This window comes from Drosophila subobscura, chromosome E (assembly GCF_008121235.1).
Source record: "Drosophila subobscura isolate 14011-0131.10 chromosome E, UCBerk_Dsub_1.0, whole genome shotgun sequence".
Lineage (NCBI taxonomy): Eukaryota > Metazoa > Arthropoda > Insecta > Diptera > Drosophilidae > Drosophila > Drosophila subobscura.
The window spans coordinates 16,655,146-16,668,025 of record NC_048531.1 but is presented as its reverse complement, the minus strand read 5'-3'; the positions used below and the strand labels follow the sequence as shown (position 1 = coordinate 16,668,025).

The 12,880-nt window shown below is 47.8% G+C and overlaps 2 protein-coding genes across 2 annotated transcripts in view; one reads left to right on the top strand and one right to left on the bottom strand.

The window, feature by feature from the left end:
* Positions 1 to 6,750, bottom strand: part of LOC117890651 (Krueppel-like factor luna) — a 31,808-nt gene extending 25,058 nt beyond the window's left edge. The window contains exons 1-3 of the mRNA XM_034795605.1: positions 5,581 to 6,750; positions 5,319 to 5,354; positions 2,311 to 2,368 (exon numbers count right to left, since the gene is read on the bottom strand). Of these exons, the coding sequence (XP_034651496.1) occupies positions 2,311 to 2,368; positions 5,319 to 5,354; positions 5,581 to 5,592 (106 nt within the window). The 5' untranslated portion in view covers positions 5,593 to 6,750. The remainder of the gene's footprint in view (positions 1 to 2,310; positions 2,369 to 5,318; positions 5,355 to 5,580) is intronic.
* A 3,761-nt stretch (positions 6,751 to 10,511) lies between these two features.
* Positions 10,512 to 12,654, top strand: LOC117890650 (protein twist). Its single transcript, XM_034795603.1, has 2 exons — positions 10,512 to 11,998; positions 12,088 to 12,654. Exons 1-2 carry the CDS (start codon positions 10,728 to 10,730, stop codon positions 12,347 to 12,349), a joined length of 1,533 nt encoding a protein of 510 aa, XP_034651494.1. The 5' UTR covers positions 10,512 to 10,727; the 3' UTR covers positions 12,350 to 12,654.
* The last annotated feature ends 226 nt before the right edge of the window (positions 12,655 to 12,880 follow it).

Below are 12,880 nucleotides of genomic sequence, written 5' to 3'. Positions count from 1 at the left end.
TTCAACAGCTTTATTTATGGGCTGTTTGGGTAGCTTAAATAAATCAAGTTGTAGTTGTTGCCGTGAATCTGCGGCTGCAGATTCCCAGAGCGAGAGAGGGACTATCAAGCTCTCGCCTCTCCCTGCAGTTACCTGCAATTAGAGTTGGTGGGAATTTGGCACTGTCTCCTCCTCGGGCAATGCCTTGGGGGCCTGCAGGCAGCGGCACCATCACCGGTACCATCACCATCGCCAGAGTCGCTGCTGACTCTGTGCCTGCCCTCCATTCATTGGCAATTTGCGGCTATCTATCGCTACGTTGGCTAATTGCATAATTATTTAAAACCCATAATTTATGTACGCCGAAAAATCGCTAGACAGGAGAGGGACAGGGAGCGAGATAGCCGTGGCTCCGCTTCGTACATTTTGATGACCGTTAAGGTTGGAAATTAAGCCGCACCATTATGTGCCGTTTGTTTTACAAATTTTAACGCTATTTAACACATTCGCCACAGATCTTTTGGGCCGCTCGGTGGTCGCTCGATCGTCGCTCGCTTGTTGTGGTTGTTGTGGTTGTTGTGGTTGTTGTGGTTGGTGGATTGGCTGGTGTAGTGGCTGGTAGCACGCCATAAACCATTAGCATGAGAGATTGCTCTGGCCGTGCCGTGCCATGCCCATGCCCATGCCCATGCCCCTGCCTCGCTCCTCGCTCCTCTCTATGCGCTTCTCAAATGGCTTTTTGGTGGCTGGTGAGCGCATTGACAAAATTAATGATGCCCTCACTAATATCATGCCTAATTGATTAATATGCGCGGCGAGACAACAGCTTTGAGTCCGTCTGCGACTACGACGGGGATTGGGCTGCTTGGGATTTGGGCTTTGGGCTTTAGGCGGCTTTAATGAACGCTCCCCGGCTTCGGCTCAGGCTCTGTTTTTATTTTTTAGCTGTTCATCTTACTGTATAGCCATTTAAGGTAAGCTCTCTGCTCTCTGGCTTCTTAATTAAATTAGGTGTACCGCTCGCCGGGCACCCTGCGGCTACTCAGTGGAAGAAGACGAGCTCGCAGCTCGAAGCCCCGCGACCTGGATGGCCAACCATCTAGCCATCTATTTATCTAGTCAGCTCCAGCTTTTCCCTTCTACATTTGTGGGGCGTTGCTGTTAACTTCACACATACTCCACAGTCCACTACACACACACACATACTACAGTGAGGCAAAGAGAAAGGCTGCCAAAGGTCAAATGGTCGAAACAGTTGGTGGTTGGTTTGGTCAAGTGGGTAAACCAACACATGAACCCACACCACATCCCATACCCTCACTCTCAGATGTTGAAGTTTAGGTTCATGTTCAGTTCAGGTTCCTCCTTTGGAGTCGGATATAGAGCGATAGGCAGGGAATCAGCGTGGAGCTAATGGGCCCCAGCAGCAGTTCTTCCCCCACAATCGATCTGCTGTTGATCAGCAGAAACAGATACGGATACGAGTGTGTCCATCAGAGACATTCAGGCATTCATTCATGCATGTATGAATGGCTCCGCTTGATGAGCGTTTTGTCTCCTCTTTTGTTTCCACTTGTCTGCAGATTGTCAGATAATCTCCCCTGCGCAGTGGCTTCAGTTTTGGATTAAGCTTTTAGGAATGTTGCGGAACGATTGGAACAGATAGCGTTGGGAAAAGAAAACCACTACAGATAAGCTTAAAGACATATCTTTTAAGAGTTAGATGTTAAATAAACTTTCATTGGAAGCTTCATTAGCCGCTGCACAGACTGTAAATTCTGTTTGGAACATATCCTGAAAAGCCACGGCAAACATTTGCCACCTGCTAAAGACTTACTTTCTATCATCACGAATGGATACAATCTCTTTGTGATCATTCGTTGTTCCCTTTAGATTCTACGTAAACAATAACCGATCATAGAAGATAATCTGATTCAAGAAACTCCTCAACGATCGTTAAAAAATATGTGCCAAACGATTCCATGAATGTGAATCGGCTCATCAAACATTTAACAATCCTCCCACAACGCTGAGCCGAAGTCTTCCCCCAAAAAGACTCTCTCAAGCAATCCAGACGAAATGCCATACACAATTTTATTCAATATTCATATTGGTAGAAATGCAAATGGACTTGGTTTGGATTGCCTTGGTTTGTGTCTTCTTTTCTAGAGTTTCGCTTCGAGCTTTGACCTGATTTCGTCGTGAGTGAGCCACTCCATTGATTAATTGTTTTTCGGAAGAGTGTGGAGCGTAGAGCAGAGACTCTCTTCCCACAGATATGCATAGGTGGAAGTTGATCTTGACTAACTAACTATATAATTAGCAACTTACCGCGCGGCGAACGTAGGCTCAAATCAACTGGTTCAACCTGAACCGGAGGGCCCTCTGCCTGTATGGGAGATGGTAGAAGAAAGAGAATAAAGATTATCATTATAGGATTGACTGGGTGAAAATCAGTGGGGAATCTTATTAAATATGCAATAGTCAGCCACAAAATAGAGTCATAGCCGATGCTCTGCCTAATCAAGCTTGACAAAATGCCATTGAGTGGGGAATGAAGAATGGGAAAGTGATGGGAAAAGGAGAAGAACATTGTGTGGAGGAGGGGGTAACCCATATAAGAGTTGAGTGCTGGAATGTAGCCATCGTATGTGTGTGTGTGTGTGTGTGTGTGTGTTCGTGTGCTTGTGCGTGTCTGGTAGCTGTTTGCTTATTGAATTCATCTGCCTGGAACAACCGCAAATGACTTCCGTCGATATCTCTTTCAGGCTCGTGCGAGTATCTCCTCTCCGTTCGCCACTCCAAACTTCTGGGAGGAGAGTGCTGGTGATAGGGAGATTGCGAGGGAATGAAACCGAAACCGAAACCGAAACCGCAATTGTTGCGCATTTTATGTGCTTACGAAATCCCCCAACTCAGCCAATAAACTAACGGCAATAAAAACCATAACCAAAATACATCCACACATACGAATGTACTACACTCACACATATCCCCCAAAGAAATAACAAAGAAACAGTTATGAGCTGCCCGCAGCGCCATAAAATGGATAAATTTTAATTTGGCACTGCATATGCATTCGCAGGGGGGATGGTGGTGTGCTGCGCGGGGATACCTTCGAGGAGTCGTCAGCGCCAACACTTGGCTTTACGCTTTGAGATTATAAAATATTTATTTTGTCGCGGACTTGGAGCTACCATGGAGGCGACATGGATAAATGTGGATAAATATCAGATGTCCATGAATTTGTTCTAGATAATTTGTTGATGGCAATTGTTGCATTAAAAGTAAATAAATTTGTGGGAAGTTTCATGGAAATATTAGGAAAGAAACTGAGATAGAATTTAATTATTTCGTTGACATTTCTTGGCTTAAAATGGTTAAATGTAGCTCGAAAGAGAGAATAATAACACCTGAATAAATGAGGTTTCTGCTATGGGTTTTGCTTTTGCAAAGAGAGAATATTTATGGATAATTTCTAATTGGAATTAAGATATTTCCATCAAGCAAGTACGGATCATAATTCTTGCTGAAAATAAGTTGCCAACAAAGTTGTATTCTCACTTCGTTGAACCCAAACATTTCACCCCGAGTAACCCTATTTATTCTACTTGCAGGGTAGACAGCAGTGTTGCTGCCAGAAACACGACTGTGAACAACTGTGAGCAATGCCACCAACACCAGAGAATCAACCGCCACATCCAGCATCCAACATCCAGCATCCAACATCCAACATTCAACATTCAACATCCAGAGTGTGCCCAGTGGGCAACAACGACAATTGTCAGGCTTGTAGCGCAAATTATGAAAAAATGTCAGTGGCGAGTGGGCGATGCGATAGAAACGAAGCCAATGCCCATGGTGGAGGGGGACGGATCATGGATGGGGATGGAGATGGAGAAACCCAGAACCTGGCTGGCCACGCGATCAGAGCAGTTGTTTAGTGCTGTCGCCGCTAACTGCCATGCCAGATACTGCAACTGCAACTGCCACTGCCACTGCCACAGCCACAGCCATTGGATACACAGATACTCGTATTTATACAAACAAATGCTCATTGCCAGCATTAGATTAGATAGTTTGTCTTCGATTGTGTCGAATGGCAGCCGCGGGGCCAATTGCCAACGTCTTTGGCTTTGGCTTTTTGGCTTTTTGGCTGCTTTATATCCTACAACATTGACAACAACTTCATTGGCCAAAGCCCGCAGAGAGGAGATCGAGACGAAGATGGAGATGGATATCGAGTTGGAGATGCAGCAGGAGATGTAGATTAAAATCTAGATCAAGATGGTAGCGAATCCATGTAGCAGATTGCAGATTTCCATTGATATGCGCGGCTGATGTTGCCCCGTCCGAAGGTATTTATATTTCTATTTTTCTCTTTTTCCCATCTAATTGCCCCATTGGCTATTGATTTATTGTTATCGAGATGGAGAAGGCGGCATTCCCCTTCCCATATTCTCCGCACATCATCCTGCAGCTTGCCCCTGCCACCTGCCCCTGCCCCTGCCCCTGCAGCTTCTTTATGATATTGTTATGGGGCGCTGCATGGTCTCTCTGCTCCGCTAATTTGTGCTGAGACGTGCTGAAATTTCTCATAGGCGCCGCAATTGATAGAATGATCGCCTGGACATTAGTTGGCATACTCAGTTTTTCCCCCAGTTTCTGTTGCTGCTGCAATGCTCCCTCCATTCCCTCAATTTTATGGATTGTCCTACGCTCGGTATGCGGCTCCTCTGCTGCTGCTGCTGCTGCTTTAGTGGCGACGGCTTTTGCCTTTGAGCCAGATTGATGGGTTTTATGAGGCAGTCAAACGAATTGGCCAACTGGGAATTCTCCTATGCAATTGTCATTTCGCATGGCCCGAAGTGTATCGCCAGCATGAAAATATTTCACTCTGCTCAAGCATAATTGTTACAAGGTTTCGGCGAGTCCAGACCATAATTAGCAGTTATTTAGCACAACGGTTCTTTAGAGAGTCGCTAAATTTGGACTTTAAATTATGAGCGGAATAGAATGGCCACGAAGAAAGACGTTGTACGGCGCTGAGGGGAGAACACTGGCAAAATATAAATAGAAGTTGGCTAAGGAGAAAGATCTATCGTTGGAGCATAAAGTGGATAAAGAAATGTCATTAAGAAATAAGGGAGAACTTATGGGAGAAAGACATCCATAAAGGGATACTTTTTAGCACGAAAACAATCAGAAAATGGGGTGTAGTTCCCTCTACAACACGATTAGGGATATTTCTGTCCACTTAACCAATCAGAATGATTCTGTGTTTAACATTCTAAATCATCTTAGGTTATTCCCAAAGATATTCCTATCCAAAAACTCACCTCCTTTGCTGACAGAGGGTCGGATCCAAGTCCATTCTGAAAGAAATAGAACAAAAAAATAATTTAAAGTTTACCCTAAAAAGTGCAACGAGCGGTCTCACTCTTTCTCTACCCCTATTTGGTTCCCCCCTCGTGGCTTAAGCGAACTTTGAGGTGCCACAAAGAGGGATAAGTTGCTGGAGTTGGGGAGCGAGTGAGGCGGGGAGATACAGGGGAGGTCATGGCATATGGCGTTGGCGTACTGTTGCACTGTTGTACTTACCATGAAAACCATTAAATTGTAAAACGTCTTACAAAATAATAATTGCCCGGCAACGTTCTGGCCACGTTACGGAAGACAGCAGCAACAACTACAGCGGTGGCAAGTAGGAGCGGTGGAGACGGTGGAGACGGTGGGGGCGGACGAGCAGCAGTGGAAGGCGGATGCTCGAAATAATCGCTGCAACTATTGTGGCTCGTCGCGTCGTCTCGTAGTATTGTCGCAGCAGCTGTTGCCGTTCGCTGCCCCTGCCGCATGCTATCCGCGGAATCAATGACAACAAAAAGGCAACGAGCAAGAGCGCGGAAGTGCAACGCACCTTTACACTAAGACGGTGTCTGTCTCTATCTGTCCAGCTTTTTGCTGGCAGTTGTACCCCCTTTTTCGATTCTTTTTCTCTGTCTCTGTGTGTGTGTTTGGGATCCCCCTTCTATCAGCAGTGGCAGGGGGGATTGTTGCCGAAAGTGCGGCTTGAGGGCAGCCAACGCAGCGCCGCTGGCCACCAGTGCAGCAGTCGAAGAAGCACCAGCCTGTGCATTGTGAGAGTGCAACGGGAGTCAGTCAGGAAAGAGACTGGCAGTGGCAGTGGCAGTGGCAGAAAGGGAGGCTCCGCTCCGATCCCTGTTCGCGGTGCGTGACGCGCAGTCAAGAGTTACTTGGAGTCAGAGTTTTGTTTTGTTTTTGCCAGAAATACTCTCGAACTCGTACTCGTACTCGTACTCGTGTTTTGTATTTTACGAGTTGCCTGGGCATGACATGACTGCGGACTGGCACAAAAAACAAAACAAAACAAAGCACACACACAATTTTCGAGATTTTTCTCCAATTGGACTTGGAAACTGAAATTGGCAATTATTGCCCTACATCCGGGGCCGGGGTGTGGGCCTGCGCCGCTGCGTGGTTCTGGGTTACTACTGATTAGCACTTATTGCTGCAGCTTCCTGGGCGGGGGTGTTACACTTTTCTCTCTCTCTCTCTCTCTCGACGAACGTTGCGCCGCTTGCATATCCGGTGTGTGGCAGTCAATTGCAGTCCCGGGTCCCGGTCCCGCGGGCGCTGCGAGCGCAGAACATTAGCTGGCACTTAATTCGATCAACTGGAGAGGCACATGCTGCATGCAACAACAAGCTGCTCGTTATATTCTCTCTCTCTCTCTCTCTCTCTATGCATATATCTTTTTCCTTCTATTTTTTGTTGTTGTATTTATCGACACTCTTTGTGTGTGTGTGTGTGTGTGTGAGTGCTGGTGGTGTATAATCTATCTATGTTATAGAGTGTGCAAATTACAGCACATCCGTCATTTTAATTTCACTTAAAACGCCATTCAAATCAGACACACAATACACGGAACGCACGCACGCAACATGCCACAAAATATGCCACAATGCAACGCTCGCTGCGCAGGAAGAACAACGACCACGAGGAACGGACACGACCACAGACGGTTACGCATGCGCCAAAAGCCGGCGAACGTCGAACACAAAGCGTAATGCAACGGCAACGAACGAAACGAAACGAAACGAAACGAAACGTAACGAAACGAAACGAAAAACGAAACGAAAACTGAAACAAAACGGAACGCGGACACGAACACGTTTGAATGGGGCGCGCAGCAAAGTTGCACTGAGGCCAGGCGGCAGTCGATGAGCGCCAGGTGGGGGCCTAGCGCCAAAGTTTCGTGGTGGCTTTTCGCCCCGCCAGTTCAACACACTACAGAGAGGTGGATTGGGTGCGTGTTCGTGTGTGTGTGTGCCACACTTTGGTTTGTTTGTTGGTTTTAGGTTAAGGTGGAGCTAGGCTTAAATGACAAGTTGGCGCTCATGTTATTGGGTGGCCAAGCGGCCGCCACTACTACCATTACTGTACGTGTGTGCATGTGTGTGTGCTCGCCGCTAAAGGGGGCAAAAATTGTACAAGTGTGAAACGCTAACAGTGGGTGACTTCCACTGTCTAGCGGTGGACCTGTGTACGTGTGTGTTCCCGCTGTCAGAGCGCAGATTGTTTACGTGTCTGCCCCGCTCTCGAGTCTCAAGCAGTCTCTGTGTGTGTGTGTGTGTGTGTGTGTGTGTCTGAACCGTTAATTAACATGCACATACACAGAGACACGCCTTGTCCGCTCTGTGTAGCTGTTTGGCGCCACAGCACCCCATTGGCTGCCTGCCACTATGTGGCGCTACACTTTTCTGATGGCTGGGTGGGGATGTGTGGCTGTGTGGCTGTGTGTGTGTGTGTGTGTGTACCGTGTGCAGCAATTAAAACAAAAAGAGAAAACCCAAAATCTACAGGTCGCTCGCTGACAGCTGCGTCCATCATCTGCTGATGGTGCCGCCGCTGCTGCTCTTGCAACTGCGGCTCTTCTAGTGCTGCCGCTGATGTTGCCGCTGCTGCTAGATGCCTAATCTCAGAAGCAGCATCACACACCACACGTTTCTCTCTTGCAAAAACGAGGCGCAAAAGCTGTGGGAGTCCCCATCCAAAGAGACTCTGGCTGACCCGATCAGCGTATGGCTGGCTGGCTGTCTGGCTTTCTGGCTGCCTGCCTGCAGACGACGACGACGACGACTACCTGATCCACTTTTCCACGCGCTTTGACGACCATTTTTGGTAACAATAAATCGTGATACATCATCAAAAGTCAATTCGAATATGTAGACTGCTGCTGCTCCGCTGCGCTCTGCCAGACCGCTGCTCCTCCAACATTGTAGGATACAAAAAATATTTTAATTTTAATTGATTGTCGAGCGAGATTTACGTGCACCAAATGTTTCTTCTCACGCTCCACACTCAAAGGCACAGGCACAGGCAGAGGCAGAGGCAGATAGTTTTTGCGATGCATTCAGGATTAGAGCATTGTCAAAATGGAAAGTTGTCCGCTTGGAAAATCCGTTTCGTTTCGTATCGCTTCGTTTTGTGCAATCCCCCACGCAAAACTCACACACACCGAATTTCATTAAACAAAATAAGATAAGCAACTTTAGAGGCAACAAAAACAAAACAAAATATATGTATATCGTGGTACGCAAAATACCTTTTGCAGCTTCGCTCATTTGAGTTCGGTTTTTGTTTGACTTCTTTGCCATTTCGGTTTATAAATGCAATTGAAATCAATATACTACGTGACTCCAGCGTGTCCAATGCGTCACTTCTTGGAGATAATTTAATTTCCCTATGCGCACACACAGCATTTCTGTGGAATACTTTGTGGCGCGCACTGGCTGCCTCCATCTGTGGCAGTTGGCACGAGTTCTGCGTGCGGTGCATCCGAAAAGTCGGCACTGAATGTTGCATGAGATAGGCCATTGGATCTATGTTGTAAAGATCATGTAGCTGCGATCGTTGTCTGCCTTTGGAGGCGTTCTCCAAAATAAATAAGAACTCGAAGCCTCACAATGAAATTTAAACAATTTTGGGGATTGCCTTACTGAATAGAGTGTAAGAAACGAACAAACGAAACGTTGGGACTCCTCTGTGGCTCCTCTGAGAAAGTGGAACTCCCTGTGTCACCACTTGGCAGCCACTCCTACTTCTGAGATGAAATAAAAAACAATTGTATGATTGTTTTTTATAAATATTTAGACATATATTCATATTTAGATATTTTTTCGAATGCAGTTTCCAGAAAACATAGAAATAAATGGATTTGCCCACTAATTTCGCAAATAAATTTCCAATTTGAACACAAATTCTGAATAATACCAACCGACCGATATAATAATAATTACCCAAGAATTATAAAAAGCCTCAGCTAAATTATTTTAGCTTATTTCTTTACCTAAAAATGTATCCCCCCAGACAAATAATTATTCCTGAGCTTCTTTTGTTTACACACAAAAGTTCCTTTATTCGTTTATACAACTGCTGATAAATAACAAACTATATACTTTATTAATAATATAATAAACAGAGCCAGGTACCTCTTGGTGTAGGGGCAAAACCCTACCGTCGGTTTTTCTGCCAGGGTGCTTCAGTTCGTCCTGGGGTTTGGTTACCTAAGCCGGGGATCGTCTTTTCCAGCGGAAGTTCGCGCGCTCCGTATTAATCGGGTATTTTTGTTGATCGTCGCCATGGCAGGCAGGCAGATAATTATATCCGGAAATTTGACTTTCCGCTCGTACTCGTGTATTCTCGATTTTCCCTGCCGCGAGTTGTGTATTTTTCTCGGTACGTGTGTGTGGGAATTCACTAATTAGGCATAATGAACCTTTCCGCGGGCTTCCCATCGATCGCTAGGGTTGAAGGTCGGGAGCGTGGAAGCTTTACGATGATCCTCAACTGATGATTATATAATAGCTAAAAAGATTTTGAAGAGTGCAAAGCCGTATAAATATTGCGCTGGGCTATCTCTTAACTCCCGCCAAATCTCTCAAGTAATTTAGGAATTTTTTTGAAGGAAATTGAAGCTACATTTTGCATTTCGACTGAGAAGAGAGACATCCGCTGGCCACAATTTAGTCTTCTTAATCAGACTCATGCCAGTACGATTCAGCAAAGTGTGTGTTTAGCCTGTGAAATCAGAAACCTGTGAATGATTTTTTACAACTCAGAAAGAGAGAATATCCTGAGTGGATCAGTGTAAGTTGCAACCGATAAATTGTGCATATATTTGTTCAGAGCCAGAATTTTCCCCGCGGAATCAAAATCCCAAAGGGAAAAAAGAATAACCCAAACGAAAATCTCTCGGGGCAATGCAGAAATTTCGCAGCCGCCGTTTGCCGTTGAGAAAATCCAGAGACCGCAGCGGGCATCATAGCTGACGTCATACCTGCGTCGGCCATAGCCAGCAAGCGAGAGAGCAAGAGCCAGAGTGAGAGCGAGCGACTCGAGTGTGTAAGCGCTTTGTGTGCCCGAGTGTGCGAGTGGGACGACTAGTGTGGCGGCGGCGCACAGCGAATGGCCGTCGAGCAGCCGCAAAATGTCAATTTGAGCAATGGCCGGAAGGATCGTGCGTCAGAAGCGTTTCGTCGTCGAGTGCGTGAAGATCTGTCAAGAGAATCGAGCGCGTGAAAACTCCAAGACAGCGATCGAACTCCGTTTCAGAGACAAAGTGCCAAATCACAGCAAGAAACTGCTGAGATACTGTGTCGATAGACGATTAGAAATTGTTGATCAAAAGTCTAGGCGAGTAGTTTGCCACAAAGAAAGCCCCACAAATGATGAGCACTCGCTCCGTGTCGCCCAAAGTGCTGCTGGACATTAGCTACAAGCCCACGCTGCCGAATATCATGGAGCTGCAGCACAATGTGATCAAGCTAATCCAAGTGGAGCAGCAGGCCTATGTGCACTCCAGCCACTACATCCATCAGCAGCAACAGCAGCAGCAGCAGCATCCCCAGTACGCGCCCTTGCCATCGGAGTACGCGGCTTATGGCATTACGGAGCTGGAGGACACCGACTACAATATACCCAGCAACGAGATCCTGAGCACCAGCAGCAGCACGCACAGCAATCACAGTGCCCAAAGCGCCAGCCTGGAGCTGAACAACAACCACACGGCCAGCAACAGCAACGGCAGCAGCAACAATCAGAACGGATTCGAGCAGCAGTCGGTGGCCGGGTCGGGTTCCTCCTGGAACGAGCACGGCAAGCGGGCCAGAAGCAGCAGCGACTATGAGTGCCAGTCCGGTGGCACACTGGCCATGCAGCCGGACCACAAGAAGCTGCTCCACCAACAGCAGCACCACCAGCAACAGCAGCAGCAGCAGCAACATCTGGAGCAGCAGCAGCAGCAGCAACAGCAACAGATTTATGTGGATTATCTACCCACCACCGTGGATGAGGTTGCCTCGGCACAGAACCAGAGCACCTGCACCTCTCCCCACTCACACTTTGAGTTCCCCGAGGAGGAGCTGCCGGAGCACAAGGCTCAGGTCTTTCTGCCCCTCTACACAAACCAGCAGCCGCAGCAGCCGCAGCAGCAGCAGGCGACACATCAGCAGCAGGCGACACATCAACATCAACAGAATCCACAGCTCCACTTCCAGAACGGCTACCGGCACAGCTTCGATTCCTACGAGCCGGCCAATTCCCTGAACGGCAGCGCCTACTCCAGCTCGGACCGGGACGACATGGAGTACGTCCGGCACACGGCCCTCAGTTCGGTCAGCGATTTGGCCGCTGGAGTGGGAGTCAACGGCGGTGGCTTGTCGCCTGCCTGCCTGGCGGATGACGGCAGCTCGGGCAGCCTGTTGGACGGTGTCGATGGTGGCGGCAAGGCTTTCCGCAAGCCCAGGAGACGCCTCAAGCGGAAGCCCAGCAAAACGGAGGAGACGGACGAGTTCAGCAACCAGCGGGTGATGGCCAACGTGCGGGAGCGCCAGCGCACCCAGAGCCTCAACGATGCCTTCAAGTCGCTGCAGCAGATAATACCGACGCTGCCCAGCGATAAGCTGAGCAAAATACAAACTCTGAAGCTAGCCACAAGGTAAGGATACGACCCCCAATCCCACAGCAACCGTTCCACCTGCTTTCCCTTCGCTCTCAGCTAAACCCAAACTTAATTCCATCTTGCAGATACATCGACTTCCTCTGTCGCATGCTCAGCTCCAGTGACATCTCACTGCTGAGGGCGTTGGAGGCACAGGTCTCGCCCATGGGCTCCTCCTCCCCGTATGGGGCGGCCAGCACGCTGCTGAGCGCTGCGGCCAATGGAGCCGATGCCGATCTCAAGTGCCTGCGAAAGGCAAACGGAGCGCCCATCATCCCACCCGAGAAGCTGAGTTACCTCTTCGGGGTGTGGCGCATGGAAGGCGATGTGCAGCACCAGAAGGCATAGCCGCTCGGATCGAGATCCGGAGCGAGATTTATATCCTATTTGTGCGCAGTTCCAGGGAGGGCTTCCAGCAACAATAATCGTGTGAATTCCAGAGCCCCAGCCGCTCTCACTCTTCAACTCTCTATCACTCTTTCCATATACTATATATTACGTACGTGTCTAATAGATCGTAGATGTCTAAGCCTAAACTTATTCTTATTTAATTTTATAGTCTAAACTAAATTAATTGTAAAGCAAGCGCTCGAGCGGTGCGAGAGATGGAAAACCAATGAAAACAGAAAAAACAAAGGGAAAACCCAAATACAGAAAACGCCATTTTGTTGATAATTATTTCCCTTTCTGTCCCGCCCCTGCCCCGCCATTAAATTGGCCGCGAAAATGTCTCTTCGTTGGGGGGGTCCATGCCGTTGCACGGTCTCCAACGTCCCCCCCATCGGATTTCTTTATAAGCGAAGACAATCGAAAAAGCGACAGCGAATGTCGACATACTTAGAGCGTAACGTCATTCCAGAGACGGAAGGACGGCGGGAC

Bases quoted from the DNA above. Each gene is read 5' to 3' on its own strand.
- LOC117890650 (XM_034795603.1), top strand. From the start codon at position 10,728: ATGATGAGCACTCGCTCCGTGTCGCCCAAAGTGCTGCTGGACATTAGC. The intron at 11,999-12,087 runs GTAAGGATACGA...TCCATCTTGCAG, and splicing joins ACTCTGAAGCTAGCCACAAG to ATACATCGACTTCCTCTGTC.